This window comes from Pseudoliparis swirei, chromosome 18 (genome assembly GCF_029220125.1).
Source record: "Pseudoliparis swirei isolate HS2019 ecotype Mariana Trench chromosome 18, NWPU_hadal_v1, whole genome shotgun sequence".
Classification (NCBI taxonomy): Eukaryota; Metazoa; Chordata; class Actinopteri; order Perciformes; family Liparidae; genus Pseudoliparis; species Pseudoliparis swirei.
In genome coordinates, this window is record NC_079405.1 from 7926183 (window position 1) to 7944708 (window position 18526).

Genomic DNA, 18526 nt, shown 5'->3' on the forward strand with positions numbered 1-18526 from the left:
GCAAATATTTCTTTTAAAATCAAAAGTACTTTCTATCAAAGAAAGTTTCTGCCTGAAAACAGATACTAAAACTGTATATTCCAAGTCTTTTTGACTACATATTCAAAGCTGATAGAAGTTGAATTGATTATACAATTTAAAGAGAAGTAGGCCCCAGTGAGGCTTGACTCACAACCCTCAGTTTACAAGACCAGTGCTTTAAGCACTGAGCTATAGAGCCACAGATGTTACACAGCTGGCTGTGTCCCAAGATGGTCATGTTTGACAATATGGTTTTGACAAGACCGAGCTTGTAATCTCCACAAATATTAAATATTTTTGTTGAAATTTTTATTAAATCCTGACAGCAATGAATCAAATGCTCTGAAAGGTAACAAAGAACAATCTGATATCTGCTATCTTCATTGGAAAAGAGTGTACTTTTTGTTTTTGGTTGAATTTTAGTATCAAACCTGCTTTTAATTGTAAAAAAAAGTCCTACAAATCTTTGGTGTAAGGTACATTAACAGCGTGAAATATCGAAGTTAAAAACAATGTGAAGATATCTTACATAGTGATTGTGTTCAATTTGGTATTCAGCCACCTCTAATCATGGGTACATTTGAGAGTTTGCTGTATAATTAGTGCATAAACATGTATATGTCACCTTCTGTGAAGACTTGATCCTCCTCCAGTTGTTTCTCCTCATGTTCATCAACCATTGCTTCAGCCTGTAATAGCCACCTAGCGGTAATCTGTTTACTGTTGTGCATTCAGACCATACATAACATAATTAAGTGTATATTAACAGTTTACACAAACAAGGCATCACGTTTATTAACCAAACTTTAAGATTTAGTTTTGTTATTGTGTTTGGTGTTTTATTTTGATCTTTTATTAATGCTCTAATGTGCACCCGCTTCTGTGATCCTGCAATGTCCCCACTGTAGGACTAATAAAGAAGTTTCTAATCTTATCTAATGTTATCTAATCTAAACCTAGTGGCCAAAGCATGTTAATTAGGTTCATTCCGACAAACTATGAAGATAACCAGTCACCACGAAGGCACATCAAATGAACACTTGAAGATACAGTGACATCACCACTGTAGTTTTACTGTCTTTAAAAACAGCCCATTACACGAGCACAATACACTTAATCTTGGCCACACAACAAACAAACGTTGTTAGCTTAACATTGATGACCGTTACATTTATCACGGACCTGTTACCAACGGGGACAAGTGGAATCACTTTTTCATAATATACTTCCATTCAATCTGACTTCTTTTTGCAACCAGAGGAGTCGCCCCCTAGTGGCCAGCAGAGAGGACGCAGGTTTAAGGTTTACTTCCTTATTGGCTTCACTGAAATGTGAAGCCAAAGATTGAGCGAGGTGCTCGAATAAACATGTGATAATTATACAAGACCGGTTTTAGAAATTACACATGACTTCGCTGAAATATAATTTTAAAACAATGTGAACATTTATGAAAACGACATATGTCTCATAACAACTTTACTTGCTGGACAGCTACTTACCACAGGAGTAGCGACATGAAAATGTACAAAGTATATGCATTTCTTTTAACGTGACGGAACAGAGCTCGTGCGTGGATGAACATTGTACAACATTGCCACTCAGTGGCCAAAAGCTGCATTCACTGACTTGTTATGTTTTCTGTGACTGAGGTAAATGTGGCACAGATGATGTAATTGCCCACTTAGTAAATGTTACTTGATGTTTAAATGTGGTATTTTATCCGTATGCACTTTTATAGTTTGCGTCTTTACACACTCCACATTTCATTTCAAGCATGTATGTTGTATATTTATATTTATACTGCCTTTTGACACCCAGGCTAATTTACAAGCCAGACCTTACTTTTTGAGTATTATTATTTATTCGTTCATGGGTTGTCATAATAGCCTTTAAAAAGTACAAAAGTAATAAAAAAGTAGTAAAGTAATAAATAGTAAAAAAATAATAAAAAATGCAGTAAAGTAATAAATAGTAAAAAAAGTTTTTTAAAAAGTTTAAAAAAATATATATATATATAGTACAAATGTTATAAAAAAATAATAAAGTAAAAAGTAATAAAAATGAATGAAGTAATCAAAAGTGAAAAAGAGATAAAAAAGTAATCAAAAGTACAAGAGTAATAAAAAAAGTACTAAATTAATAAAAAGTACAAAAGTAATAAAAAGTACTAAAGTAATAAAAAAGTACAAAAGTAATAAAAAGTACTAACGTAATTAAAAAGTAATAAAAAGTACAAAAGTCATAAAAAAATACTAAAGTAATTAAAAAGTAATAAAAAAGTTAAAAAGTAATGAAAAAGTTAAAGTTACAAAAAAGTTAAGTAATAAAAAAGTTAAAAAGTAATAAAAAGTTTTAAAAAGTAATAAAAAAGTTTTTAAAAGTACAAAAGTAATGAAAAAGTACAAAACTAACAACAAAATACAAAACTAAGAAAAAGTACAAAAGTATTAGAAAAGTACTAAAGGTTATAAAACGTTAAAAAGCAATGCTAAAAGTAATAAAGTAATCAAAAGTAAAAAAGTAATAAAAAAGTAAAATGGCTGTAGTTTCCGAACCCCTCTGACTAAGGCTGTGTCTACTACCGCACACTTTACGAAGTACACTGCAATACAGTGCACTACAATTCAGTGCACTACAATTCAGTGCACTGTATTGCAGTGCACTGCGTTGCTGATAAGTGCTGTCTCAAATGGATTACGTTAACCACTTGGCGGAAGTGACGGACGCAAATCTGTTCACGGCACCCGCGAAATTAAGCCGGGAGTGACGTACGCAAATCTGCTTGCGATACCCGCGAAATTTAAACTGACAAAATGAATGCACTTCTTGCCCTCTTTGTGTCCCTTGTTTACCCCTTTCTCCACCCCATGTGGAAACTGCGATACCTCCACAATCGCGGCAGGAGCCTCCGTGGTCTACCGCTTGTGCTACCGTAGCCATCTCGTCCGCCATTGTTTTTGAAATAAAATGAAAAGCTGGCGAAAGGGCTCCTCCTCTTCCGCTACGTCGCCAAGATGGCGGCCGTTTAGGGCGAGTAGTGTCCATCGTTTTACACTACATTTTTTGCCCGTTTGCAGTGCACCATCCGGGTACTTTCAGTGCACTGAATTCTGCTGGTTTTTTCAGTGGCGCACTTCTAACACTGAAAGTCAGTGCTCGAAGTGCGCGGTAGTAGACACAGCCCACATGTATCAATGAGGTATTCCTAGAAAGATTACCCTTGTGATTACTTGTGAAAGTGTCAGAAATCCTTCAGGTCATACAGAAACTGGAACAATATCACTGTTATTGGATTAATATCACTGTAAAGTAATACAAATTAATAAAGTTATACAAAATAACAAAGTAATAAAAAGAACAAACCGCAAAAAAGTAGTAAAAAGTAATCCAACATGAAAAAGTAACACAAAAGTACAAAAGTAATAAAAAGTAAAAAAGTCATAAAAAAGTAAAAAAGTAATGAAAAAGTAAAAAAGTAATAAAGAGTACAAAAGTAAAAAAAGTATCCATCCATCCATCCATCCATTATCCATACCACTTATCCTCATAAAGGTGCAGTCACACCAAAAGCGATGCGATTTTTTCGAGCGACCGAATCCCATGCAAAGTCAACGTACAGATGCGTGTGGCTGCGATAGACGCAATATTTTTAAAGGCGGCGCATTTATTCTTTTAGAAATGAAACCACTTTGACAATACCAATGTGTGTACATATAGGGAAGAATACTTTTGAAACCTATTTTCCATAACGGGAGTTGAACCCGGGAGGCCTGGGTGAGAACCATGAATCCTAACCGCTAGACTAAATCGGAGATATAGACTCTACCAAAATATTACTCTTATCAACAATATTTTTTACTTTGTACTGTAAATTTATTGGAAGTGAAAAAAATATTTTTTAGAAATGAAACCACTTTGACAACACCAATTTGTGTACATACGGGGAAGAGTACTTTTGAAACCTATTTCCAGTACCGGGAGTTGAACCGAGGCCGCCTTGGTGAGAACCAGGAATCCTAACTGCTTGGCTATATCGGAGATACGGACTCAACTCAAATATTACTCTTATCAACAATTTTTTTTACTGAGTACTGTACAGTTATTGGAAGTGAAAAAAATATTTTTTAGAAATGAAACCACTTTGACAATACCAATTTGTGTACATACAAAGAAGAATACTTTTGAAATATAATCCCCATAACGTGAGTTGAACCTGGGCCAACTACGTGAGAACCAGGAATATTCCGTGGTGGATGAAGGAAATGATCACGGTCTTTACGGAGACGAGAAACAGAGCTAAGCCCCTCGCGGACGCTTACGGTGTGAACACGGCAAATGGTTGAGCGAGTAAACGCACGCGTTTTGGGCGACGCGAAAAATCGCATCGCTTTAGGTGTGAACGCTGGAGCCGATCCCAGCTGACATTGGGCGAAGGCAGGGTTCACCCTGGAGAGGTCGCCAGTCCATCTCAGGGCACACATAGAGACAGACAAGCATTCATGCTCACATTCACACCTATTGGCAATTTAGAGATCAATTAACCTGAGCTGCATGTCTTTGGACTGTGGGAGGAAGCCAGAGAACCCAGAGGGAACCCACGCTACCACGGGGAGAACATGCAAACTCCAAATAAAAAAGTAATAAAGTAAAAACAGTCAAAAAGTACTTAAAAAAGAATGAAGTAATCAAAAGTAAAAAAGTTATAAAAAAGTAATGATAAATAAAAAATATATGAAATAGTAAAAAAGTTATTACAAAGTTTTAAAAGTAATACAAATAAATCAAGTGATTAAAAAGTAATTAAAAATGAATAAAGTAATCAAAAGTGATAACAAAGTAAAAAAAGTAATAAAAAGTAAAAATAATAATATATATATATAGTAATACATTTTTTAAAAAGGAATAAAAAGTAATAAAGGAAAAAGAAGGGAAAAAATAAATAAGTAATAAAAATAAATAAAGTAATAAAGGTTCATCCTAAACTAGAATCTAAGCGAGGTTCATTCTAAACTACTATGAAAAACAAATTCAGTTACTAAAGTAATTTAGTTGATCTCTCGACCTCTAAGAAGGGCTTTATTGGTTTTTTGAGTGCTGTAACTGGAACAATATCACAAAGTAATAAAGAAGTACTAAAGTAATAAATAGTAAAAAAAGTTTTTAAAAAAGTTTAAAATATATATATTGTACAAATGTTATAAAAAAATAATAAAGTAAAAAGTAATTAAAAATGAATAAGGTAATCAAAAGTAAAAAGGAGATAAAAAAGTAATCAAAAGTACAAAAGTAATAAAAAAGTACTAAAGTAATAAAATGTACAAAAGTAATATAAAGTACTAAAGTAATAAAAAGTACTAAAGTAATAAAAAAGTACAAAAGTAATAAAAAGTACTAAAGTAATAAAAAAGTACAAAAGTAATCAAAAGTACAAAAGTAATAAAAAAGTACAAAAGTAATCAAAAGTACAAAAGTAATAAAGTACAAAAGTAATAAAAAGTACTAAAGTAATTAAAAAGTACAAAAGTAATAAAAAAGTACAAAAGTAATATAAAGTACTAAAGTAATAAAAAGTACTAAAGTAATAAAAAAGTACTAAAGTAATCAAAAGTACAAAAGTAATAAAAAGTACTAAAGTAATAAAAAGTAATAAAGTAATTAAAAAAATGAAAAAGTAATAAAAAGTTTTTAAAAAGTTAAAAAGTAATTAAAAAGTTAAAAAGTTTTTTAAAAGTTTTAAAAAGTACAAAAGTAATGAAAAAGTAGAAAACTAACAAAAAAATACAAAACTAAGAAAAAGTACAAAAGTAATAGAAAAGTACTAAAGGTTATAAAACGTTAAAAAGCAATGCAAAAAGTAATAAAGTAATCAAAAGTAAAAAAGTTATAAAAAAGTAAATTGGCTGTAGTTTCTGAACCCCTCTGACTAAATGTATCAATGAGGTATTCCTAGAAAGATTACCCTTGTGATTACTTGTGAAAGTGTCAGAAATCATTCAGGTCATACAGAAACTGGATTAATATCACTGTAAAGTAATACAAATGAATAAAGTTATAAAAAAATAAGAAAGTAATACAAGTAAAAAAGTAATCAAAAAGTACAAAAGTAATCAAAAAATATGACAGTAATAAAAAGTACAAAAGTAATAAAAGTACAAAAGTACAAAAGTAATTAAAAAGTAATAAAAAGTTACAAAAAAGTTAAAAAGTAATAAAAAGTTTGAACAAAATAAAAAGTAATAAAAAGTAATTAAAAAGTTTTAAAAAGTACAAAAGTAATGAAAAAGTACAAAAGTAATACAAAAATACTAAACTAAGAAAAAGTGCAAAATTAATAGAAAAGTAATAAAGGTTATACAACGTTAAAAAGCAATGCTAAAAGTAATAAAGTAATCCAAAGTAAAAAAGTTATAAAAAAGTTATAAAAAATTAAAATGGCTGTAGTTGTTTCTGAACCCCTCTGACTAAATGTATCAATGAGGTATTCCTAGAAAGATTACCCTTGTGATTACTTGTGAAAGTGTCAGAAATCCTTCAGGTCATACAGAAACTGGAACAATATCACTGTTATTGGATTAATATCACTGTAAAGTAATCCAAATTAATAAAGTTATAAAAAATAATATGGTAATAAAAAGAAGAAAACTCAAAATAGTACTAAAAAGTAATACAACATAAAAAGTAATACAAAAGTACAAAAGTCATAAAAAGTTAAAAAGTCATAAAAAAGAACAAAAGTAATGAAAAAGTTTTTTAAAAGTACAAAAGTAATAAAAAAGTATCCATCCATCCATTATCCATACGCTCCTCATTAGGGTCGCGGGGTGCTGGAGCCGATCCCAGCTGACATTGGGCGAAGGCAGGGTTCAAAAGTAATACAAAAGTTTTAAAAAGTACAAAAGTAATACTTTAGAATATAAATATTTGTGAGATACTATGCAATATAAAAGCAATCGCTTGTTGTTCCTGACCCTTATCCAGGTAAGTTGACAAGCATCAGCAGCGCCTTTGATGCAGCTCGTATTTTATTTTAATTCTTTCAGAATAAACTTGTCTTTATATATGTCTATCTTGAGTCCGGACCGGTGTGATACGGGAATGGTATGAATACTTTTAATCCCAAAGCTAAAACATATTGGAAGGCTATAGTTACATAACTGTAAATGATGAACACGTGACCCTTTTGATATTCTAATAATGTACTGTGTACTTAGCCTCCCTTCACATTGCACACTGTGACTCTCCTGCCTCAAGCGGGAGGAAATGAGGCCTGTTTGAGGTGCACACATACACGTGCACACGCACGCAGGTCTGCGCCTCCTGCTGCATGTCATCACCATCAGTGACAGGAAGCGTCTGTCGCCGCTCTTTTTTTTCCTTCTTCTTCCATGTCGCGTTGTTGTATGTTGTATTTGAGCAGCTGCCACATGTTTTACACCTAAATCTCACAGGAAGAAAACAACTGGATAATTGTCGGTTTCTTTCATTATTTCGCTCATGCGCACGTAGCTGCCGTAAGTTGGCGAGTTTGAATCTTATTATAAAAGATACACTTGTCTAAGGGATATTTGAATTTTAAGAGCTGGAGATGAGTGCTGCAGGTGTGGGCTTCACCGAGGACCTGAGTCAAGACATCAGCCAGGAGGAATTGGACTTCTCCGACTTGTTTCTGTATAGTTCACCTGGGGAGGACTTCCCTGTCGGCTGTGATAAAGGTGGGTATGCAGCAGTTATTACAAATACTTTTCCAAGTGCATGATGTTCTATTCTTTTAATTCAAAGATGCTTGCTTTGTCTGTAGTGTTAGTTATTTTAGCAGTGAAGTAAAGATAAAGTAGCTTTGGGATATCCACGAGTGAGTGGCTGCATGTCAGTTACAGATGTTGCTTTGTATTCCTCCTCTTTCACTGTCATTAAGAAACGGGGGAATCCACTCGACTCTTCTTTCTGTTTCAGGAAATATAGAAACACAGAACCAGAGGAATTAACTGTCTTTATTGTGGATTAATGAGGTTTCACTTCTCAATTAAAAAACATTTGAATGACGTATGAAGGCGTGGATGTCATTTTAAGATTTTCTAATTTGTTAATTGAATGTTTTCGTGCAAATAAAAAAAACACATCACACACAACTTATTATTACTTGCATATCCTAAAACATTGGGTAACTAGAATGGGCACTCGGTAGAGCGCATACCTTCGCATATCACAAGATTGGGCATTGAATTATGAACATTTTGGCATTAGTTGCATGCCAATTGGATAAAAATTGACCGCGCTATGGTAAAAAGAAGATTTTGACCTTTCCATGACCTTGACCTTGACCTTTGACCCGATTGATCCCAAAATCTAATCAAATGCCCCCCGGATAATAACCAATCATCCCACCAAATTTCATGCGATTCAAGAAGATTTTTACCTTTTCATGACCTTGACCTTTGACCTTTGACCCGATCAATCCCAAAATCTAATCAAATGGTCCCCGGATAATAACCAATCATCCCACCAAATTTCATGCGATTCGGTTTAAAGCTGTTTTTGTTATGCGAACAACACGTATACAAATAAATAAATACACGGCGATCAAAACATAACCTTCCGCATTTTCAATGCAAAGGTAAATATGTTATCTCAGGGTGGTTTACAACTAGTCTCTGAACATGCCTGCACAAATGAATTCTCCTTTTGTCATGGACAGATGACTCCGCTGCTCTCCTTCAGAGGGACAACCAGCCTCCTCTGCTGGTGGTGGACCATCACACCGCGTACATCTCCAGCTCCAACCAGCCCGCCTCCAGTCAGGAGGACGCCTCCTCTCACAGCCCGACCACAGCAAACCTGTCCGGTGCCGTGTTTGACACCCTGGGGCTGGCTTCAGGACCCGGGACCATCCCTGCTCCCAGCCCCAGGATTGAGATCACTCCGTCGGGGGACTCTCTCAGCTCTCAAAGCCTCGAGCTGAGCCCCGGCACCGAGGCTCTCTGGGCCTATCGGGAGTGTGTGAGCCCTGCCAGCAGTAACTCCTCCACGGGCTGGCCTGTGAAGGCATACTCTCCTTTGGCTTCACCCAGCATCTCCCCATCTAATGGAGGCATGGGGTTGTCCAGCTTAGACCTCCAGGGCATCCACACGTCTTCTACCCACTCCTCCCCGGGAGCCTCGCCTCGCAACAGCGCCGCGGACGAGACCTTTCTCGTGCCCCGGCACCAACGCACCGCCTCGTCACTCCCCCACCGACGCTCCCGCTCCGTCTCGCCGCATGGGAAGCGCTCCTATGACCCGGCCCACTCCTGCCAGGGGGCCACTCCAGTCAAGCAGCGCTCCCGGAGCCCCAGTCCCATCCCCTCGCTCCACGAGCACCAGAGGCCCTGCTACATCCAACAATACCAGGCCCAAGCGGAGTTCAAGCCCCAAACTCAGACCTCCTCCCCGGGCCTGGAGGAGATGCTGAGCAGCCTCAGCTCCAGTCTACCCGGAGCTTCACCGTACGCGGTGGTGCGAGATGCACACGGGCCGGCCCAGAGACAGCACTGTGTGTACGGAGAGGGGTACGAGCAGGAGAGGATGAGCAGCGCAGGAGCCGAGGTCAAGTGTGAAACCTTCTATATGCTCCCAGCTGTGTGGCCTCCTCCTCCTCCGGTCCACCACCGAGCACTCGGGTGTGTTGTTTTTCCTTTCTTAGACTGAGACTACACTCAAAAAAACGATTCAAGCCCTTCTTAGAGGTGACACATTTAAATATTGTTTGATACATTTAAATAAATCAATTACAAAACATAGATTTTTATTTTGAATGGGTGTAACACAAAATGTAGGAATACTTTCATTTATTAGATTTATTTAGGTTACACTCACAAAAACGATTCAAGCCCTTCTTAGAGGTGACACATTTAAATATTGTTTGATACATTTAAATAAATCAATTACAAAATGAAGATATTTATATTGAATGGGTGTAACACAAAATGTATGAATACTTTCATTTATTAGATTTATTTAGGTTAGATTGTGTGCATATCAATTCAAAATAAATGTGTTTCATTGAGGACTACCCTTTGCGCATGCGCCAGCTGAAAATCAGTTGTTTGCATGAGGTGAAGCTACTTTCAGAGCTGCATGGTGGTGTAGTGGCTAGCACTGTCGCCTCAAAGCCAGAGGGCCGTGGGTTCAATTCCCAGTCGGGGTGTTCCTTCTGTGTGGAGTTTGTGTATTTTTTTAGTTAGTTAGTTTATATTTTGAGTTGGACAAACACAAATTAATTTAATTTAATGAATATCGTTCTTTTATTTGAGATGTATTTGATACAAATGAGTTGGACTAACTTCATTACATTTTATTGCACTGATGTGCTAAATTTGAGTTGGAGTTGCATATAATTATTGGATGGAAAACCTGCCAACAATTTAATTGAGTTCATCCAATGAGTCATTTCTTTGAGTGTAGTTGTCTTTCTGCTCAATTGTAAGCATTAAGACGTGCACCATTTATCGACAACCACATGAAATATTTTGCAATGTAATGTTTTGTCTCTGGTTTCCCGCCTTGTTGTCCTTCTCTCTCTGTTTTCGTCGCCCAGTGAACTCTCTGCGGCTCCACTTCCGTCTTTAGAGTGGCAGCTGCCCAGTCAGTCCGCCCAGTACGAGCTCCTCATCCAGCAGGAGCCCAGATCTCACCACAGAGCTCACTATGAGACGGAGGGCAGCCGCGGAGCTGTGAAGACACCCAGCGGAGGGCATCCGGAAGTTCAGGTGCATTTCTTCTGGGTGTAGGGTGCGCTCTCTCACGTCCTTTCGGCGTCGCTGCCGGTTCTGTAAAAGATAAAGTGGGAGAGGTTGTAAATATGGGCTGGTATTTCCTGGGTGAATGTGATCATGTAAAGCCGACGGTCATAATGCAAATGAATGAAAGGGCAAATTACTCGGACATTCATAGCTTCAAAGGACTAAAAGATGCCTGTATAGTTGCAAATAATGTGTGTTGATATGTATCACGCAAGTATCGGTTCATGTCTGTTCTCTGCAGCCATGGATGTTAATGGTATTATAGTAAATGTTATTCACCATGTAATTAATCGCCCTTTGTGGCCGTTAGCTCCGCGGCTACCGAGGCACAGCTCCACTGGGGCTGCAGGTCTTCATCGGGACGGCCGACGAGAAGATCCTGAAACCTCACGCCTTCTACCAAGTCCACCGCATCACTGGGAAGACCGTCACCACTCCCAGCACGGAGAGGATGATGAGCGGGACCAAAGTGTTGGAGATTCCTCTGAAGCCAAAGAACCACATGAGAGTGACGTGAGTCGCAGAGAGGGACACATGTTCAACGACCTGCTGTCCCTTCGGGGGCGTTCTCTCGCCCAGATGTACAGACTGAGTCCCCACGACGATGCCATCGGCTTGCTTTGGATGTTCTGTTATGTTTAAAGTTTGAGTTTTTTGTGCTCATTGCTCTGATCTTATCCAACTCACTCATGATGGCTGATGCCGTTCTTGCAAGCTACACGTTTTTTGTAATTTGTTGCTGCCGACGAGTGCCCGCAACACAAAATGCATCACTTTCCTGTGTCCAAGAAAATCTACCACACACTAACATAAATGGAAAAGCTATTCTTTATCGAAATATCACAGATCACTACTTTGCCGGAGCCAAACAAGGTTTTAACGAACACAGATTAAATCAGTGGACTATAGTTTGACAGTTTTTTCACTTACCAACCAACACTTTGGCCTAATTTCATCACACTTTTCTTTATCTTATCTGTCTTTTCTCACACTCCGTAGGATTGACTGTGTAGGAATCCTGAAGTTGAGGAACGCCGACATCGAACTGAGGAACGGTGAGACGGATGTTGGGCGAAAGAACACGCGTGTGCGTTTGGTGTTTCGCGTCCACATTCCTCAACCTGGAGGCCAAGTGGTGTCTCTTCAAGCCGCCTCTCATCCTATCGAATGCTGTAAGGAGGGTTTCATTCCTGTTGAACATAATTTTGCTTTCTATCGCTCGTTATGACATCTAGTATTGTTGAGCAGTTTATAACTTTAATTTAACTCCACTGTTTATATCTGTATGTTTGAACTTAATGCCCTTTCAAACCTAAAACATACATCTTCTTATTACAAATGAAAATGCTGAATGATGTTAGATGCTGTTGCTGTGTTGCTGCACTAATTTAACTTGTGTTGGTGAGTCGGAGTTGCAATCTGACTTGAAAATGTTTCCACCAGATGTTTTCTGATGATGTAGTCTTTCTTACCCGTGTGTCTCCTCCTCAGCCCAGCGCTCAGCTCAGGAGCTCCCTGCAGTCGAGAGGCAGGACCTGGACCGATGCTCCGTGCTCGGTGGTCAACAAATGGTCCTCACGGGACAGAACTTCACGACTCACTCCAAAGTGATATTCTCAGAGAGGACACAAGGTGAGAAGAAATACTTCCATTGTCTGGTCGTGTGAAGTTAAGCGATTTGAAGTCTACTTCAAAAAAATTTTTTAAGAGGGACTAAAGATGAGCGACAACTTATAATAAAAATGCATTTAAAAGAAGAGTTCCACTTCTTGACAAGAGTTAGATGAGAATCTCTTCATCACAAACTTTCCTTGAATGCATTATGCTGCCCGTCTATTGTAAACACTCACACATTGATGTGTGTGTTATGGGATTGTTGTTTGTGTGCATTTGGATTCAAATCAGATTTATATGATTAAAATAAACTAATATTTTGTGTAACATACATCTGGCTCCTCCCAAAAAACTGCTTCGGCGTATCCACCTATTGAGATAGTTTTTGTTTTTTTCAGAGTATTTGCATTTCGGCCGGGCAACATCAACTGTTAGTGACGCACGTCATCCTTCAGCCCACACTTAACTCTGATAAAATGAGCCGGTACTTTGACATTTTACTGTTTGATGGCACTTTTTATTGATTTCTACATGGAAATGTCTCATCTCATTATTGCTCTTATTGCCCACACAAGCATTTACATTACTTTACATGGTGTAAGAGCAGGTTGGGTACAGTTGACTGCGTATAAAGCCTCTCTGTTGCTGTGCGTGGGGTTTTTATGCAACAGGATGTGGTGAGACAGACTGATAAAGATTCAGACCCGGAGCAGAGACTTTGTGTTCTAAGCGTGGGTCGGAAATAGAAACTTATAAGAACTATGGTGGGAATGAAACAAAAAAACAGACAGAAAGAGCTCAAGTAGCTCCTTTTAATGAAATAAAATTCCAATGTATGTATTTGTATAAACTAAAATAGTGACACTGATAGTTTAACATCATGGGTAATTTGCTTATTTGCTTTCATCTGGGAGTTCGGTGAAATTACCCATTCCACTCGTAGATCTTTCAGGCAAATATAAAAGCTATAGCCAGCAGCCAGTTAGCTTAGCTTAGCACAAAGACTGGAAACAGGGGGACACAGATGCGGTGACAGAATCTACATTCCTGCACCTCTAAAACCCAGAATCGAGAGTAAAACCATTGTTTTAACACTGTGTTTCCCTGTGCATGCTGAGCTAAGCTAACTGGCTGCTCCCTGCAGCTGTTTCTTGTGGTTTTAACCTTCTCATCTTTCTCTCGTCAAGACAGCGTGTTGCACGCTACTGCTTTAAACTAGCTCTAATGCGTCGACACACTTCATTTCCTCCGTTTACAGATGGAGAGAAAATCTGGGAGGTGGAGGCCACTGTCGACGGAGACAAAACACAGGCTGTGAGTTCATTTAAACGCACCCGTCATGGACTGAGGCACTAGCATAGTTTTACTGAACCAATTATGTACTTTTTGAAACATACGTAAAGTGTGAGATCTGGGTCGGCCTACGCCTCTCCGTTTCAACATGACTGTCTGAAGCGGGATCTTTTTTTCTGTTGTGTCGCAATCCCCCTTCTAGAACATGCTCTTTGTTGAGGTTCCTCCGTATCGAAACAGGACCATTTCCAGCCCAGCCAAAGTCAACTTCTACGTCGTCAACGGGAAGAAGAAACACAGTCAGCCTCAGCACTTCGTCTACACTCCTAATATAGGTATACATATATGTTTATACACTACCGTTCAAAAGTTTGGGATCACTTAGAAATGACTTTATTTTTCAAAGAAAAGCACTTTTTTTCAATAAAGATAACATTAATCAAAAATACACACTATACATTGTTAATGTGGTAAATGACTATTCTAGGTGGATGTGTCTGGTTTCTAATGAAATATCTCCATAGGTGTATAGAGGCCCATTTCCATCAACTATCGCTCCAGTGTTCTAATGGTACATTGTGTTTGCTAATCGCCTTAGAAGACTAATGGATGATTAGAAAACCCTTGTGCAATTATGTAAGCACAGCTGAAAACAGTTATGCTGGTGCTATAAGCTATACAACTGGCCTTCCTTTGAGCTTGAAGTTTGAAGAACAAAATTAATACTTCAAATATTAATCATTATTTCTAACCTTGTCAATGTCTTGACTATATTTTATATTCATTTGATAAATAAAAGTGTGATTTTTCATGGAAGACACGAAATTGTCTGGGTGATCCCAAACTTTTGAACGGTAGTGTACATCTGTCAGTCATGACAGAGCTGAGCTCAGGAGGAAGAGGGGTACCTTGAAGGTCATCAGTGTTCACTGTGAGGTCAGCAGGGAAAATCTGTCATTCTCACCTCTTTCAGCACACACCTCCCTCTGAGGGACTTGATGCAACACACTTCACATGCATTTGGACTTTTGCTTGTTGGTCTGCTTCACTAGTTCGGTCCTGAACTATTTCAACACCTATTGGATGGATTGTCATGAAATCGTGTCCAGATATTAGTGAGAAACCTTCCTGTGTTGGTGATCACCTTACTTTTCATCAAGCACCACCGTCACCTTCCAAATTTCAATTGGCCCAGTACTTTGGTATATTTCCATTTTTATCTCTAAATGTATTACAAACTTTACAATAATGAAAAAAAAAGTCAAATCAAAATTCAGAATTTCAGTTCTGTTTGAATATCACAAGTCAATTATGACACATTATCAGGAAGAGACCAACCTGTTTTCACTGTTAGCTAGCTAACTATGTCTGGGATTAAGTTACATACAATTATTCTGCTTTATTTTAACTAAAAAAGTGACGTGGGAGACAACCCGGAGTCAGTTAAAAGCTCCAAAGTGTGTGGTGAGGAAATATGACCCTGACTGCATTACCTTTGGATTAATAATGGCAGCCAGTCATGGGTGAGGGAAACCAGAATATGTTTTTTTAAATTTTTATTTATCATTACAGGAATAACACAGATGTATGTTTTCCCTTCTTCTTGTGATGTAAGCCGACTATCCATGTATTTATTTTACAATCAGAAGAGGACCTTGAGTTACAAAAGGTTGAGAATCTCTCAGTTAAACTAGGATGGTGAACCTGGTAATAACACAAGCTAAATTAAAAAAAAGCCAACATGTTAGCAATGCCATCGCGAGGATGTTTGCATGCTTATGTTAGCATTGAGCTTGAAGTGCTGCTAGTGCGGCTTCAGGCTCATATTCTTATTTCCGTCCGTGTGCTCTTGTCAGGGAGCTAATGAAGACCTACAATGAGTTCTCTCACCTTTGTAATCTTTTCATTCTAGCCATTAAAGCAGAACCACTGGACGACTACCAGTTGCATTCATGCATCTACTCGGACAATCAGTCCCTGTCTGGCCTATCAATGAAGTCGCTTTCCCATCACCTGGATCAGGAGAGCAACCTTCAATCTTTGAATGTTTCTCCAGCAACATATCATCTAACCTCTTTGGACCCCAGAGCCCACATCTTAATCCCTGATCCACTGGACGACCAGCCAGTTTATTACAGAGCCAGCACTCTGACCAACAACCCCGCGCTTTACCACACTGCAAATCAACGCCACAGCAACTGTGGTACCGCCCTGCAAGGGTCCCAGATGGCTTCCCACCCTACCTCCGCTCCCAGCCCGCGTGTCAGTGTCAGAAACCTGATGGGCAAACTGGGCGAAGATCCTCAAGTCGGTGAGTCATTAAAGGCCTGTGCGGTGTCAAGACGTCAGAGTTATACGCAGACAATGATGCCACGAGGAAAGTCGCCACCTTCAAGATACATCCAAGGTCAAGCTCAAGGAAAGGCCGGAAGCCGAGTGGAGCCTCTGACCCAGATCGACTCCGGTAGAGGAAACTACGAGAAGCGAGATCCAGAGGGGGTCACGGTCAAACAAGAGAATCTCTGCTACGCTTACCTGGAGGATGGTGAGTCGTCATTTGACACGCTGTTTTCTTAACCCCCCCCATTCCGACATCTTCGCAGGGTAGATAATTCTTGTCTGTCTTTGAGGGAAGTCTGATCAAAAGTGTATGTTGTTATATCCCCAAGTGAACAAGTGAGTCTCTGTGTTCTGCATTTCATAGTGTAACATTGTGTGTCTAGAAGTAGCCAGGTCTGAGTGATGCTATTATATCTTTGTCTATCGCTGCATCTGCTTTTTGGGGTTTCCTTGACAAGTCAACAGATCACTCAAGTGTTAAACTGAGTTGGAGACAATACTGCATTAATTGCTTCACACAAAGAATTTAAATGTTAAAATACTAGACAAAAAAAATGTGCAAACTTGTCTGAGGGATGGGTAATTTTGATCCAGTTTTCAAATGCATATAAGCACATTGCAACTGTACGCATGCAACTCCTGCATTGTGGTTTGTGTCGGGCCTTTCTATCCACTGTCCTGCCTCTTTCAGTCTCACTCTCACTCACATTAACTCAACACAATTACGCATGTGTCATTTAAGATAAATCTAATAGAACTTAGTTGAACTTAGTTGATACTTTATGTATTTGAGCATGGAGCATAATCATGGAGTGAGAGAACAAGCGTACCTCCACCTTGTTTTCTGCGGAGGAAAGTTTCTGTTTACACCCCTGCGGTATAGACAGAAACAGGAAGTTTGCTCTGTACACAAATACATGCACACACACACGCACACCTGTGGTTTGGAAAAGCAACAGTGTTGTCCTTTGTTCTGGTCTCTGACACAGACTGGGGTTATAGTGACAGCAGCTAATTAAACAAAACACGCTATTGTGTTCATGTTATTATTTGTTGTTGTTTCTTGAGATGATATATAATATTGCTAATAGTTGTGTGACAATTTTGCTTAGTTTTGTTATGAAGACATCATCGATCCGTCGAAAAACAATGTCTGTTCAACAAAATATCAACATAGTGGAAAATACTTTTGAGATGCATACATGAATAAACTGGATGTATGAAACTAGATATATTCTTAGGAACTTTAAGTGGATTTAACCACAAACTACAAGTCCAAATGAGGAACTTTAATACCCATCTCTCCTGTCACATTCAGTCTCGAATAAAATAATTGACTTTGGCGACACCTGCTGTTAGTGTTAAAACTAAAACGCTGTTGGAGACAGCTTTATAATTAAAACAATCTACACAAATGGGCTTCAAAGATAAATACATTAGAATGAGAGATGTTTTGGAAGAGTAGGTTTGATTTTTACAGAAATATGTAACATAAAGAATAGAAGATGAACTACATTAAATGTTACGTAAAATAAACATGGTGTTTTTGCAGCGTAGTTGTGAATACTAAAATTGCTTACCATTTTGTAATGTTTTACAGTGAATGACATCATAAGAAGAGACATGAAAGGCCACGATGGAGAGTGACCCTGGAGGCCTGATGTCCATCAGATCAAGCATAATATGTCAAATATAATATCCAGAAGGTCTTAGAACAAGCTTGTACTTGTAAGAGTTGTATTAAAAAGCGTTAGACTATATATTGACAATAGACTTTTTAGCCTCAGCAAAGACAACATGTATTATATCTTATATTGTGTATCTATTGTGTCTTTATTTTAATCTGTTTGTCTTATCTTTGTTCATTCATTTGTACAATTGCTTTTCGTAAACATGTGTAAAATATTTTATAATAAATAGATAATGTTCATATGAATCAGTGTGTTAGCATTACAAGCAGGAATAGACTGAAGAGAAACTCAAATATTCTCATTTAGCATATTATATACTCCCTTTGTCTTTGAAATTAATTTTCCTGAAAGAAGTCATACTATGATATATCTTATGTGCAAGGAGTCTTATTATGATTAAATCACTGATACCAGGTAAGCAATAAAAAAAAAATACTTAAAATAAATATTACAATTAAAACTCACTGAGAAAGTAATGGCACTGAAGAATCCCTCTGTGTTTATTTGCTGATGCAACAAAGTGTGAGCACAGTTTTTATGTCTGAATACTTCTGGTATAAATAACAATATCTGAGATATAGTGCCGTGATATAGTATTACAAACATTTTTAACACTTTCATGCCAATAAAGCAACATTGAATCAAATTGTGAAATACATCATATTCTATTTATTTATTGAACACTCTCAAACTAGTGGGACTGAAAGTAATACAGTTTTATATCGTGTAAGCCGTACACATATTTGTATATATATATATATATATATATATATATATATATATATATAT

General features: G+C 37.8%; 1 protein-coding gene across 1 annotated transcript; it reads left to right on the top strand.

Annotated features, from left to right (window-relative positions):
- Window positions 1-7606: 7606 nt before the first annotated feature.
- LOC130208668 (nuclear factor of activated T-cells, cytoplasmic 2-like) lies at window positions 7607-18395 on the top strand. Its single transcript, XM_056437926.1, has 10 exons — window positions 7607-7733; window positions 8717-9677; window positions 10595-10766; window positions 11110-11312; window positions 11799-11971; window positions 12291-12431; window positions 13672-13727; window positions 13909-14041; window positions 15619-16251; window positions 17647-18395. The coding sequence occupies exons 1-10, from the start codon at window positions 7607-7609 to the stop codon at window positions 17691-17693; spliced, it is 2646 nt and encodes an 881-aa protein (XP_056293901.1). The 3' UTR covers window positions 17694-18395.
- Window positions 18396-18526: the final 131 nt, after the last annotated feature.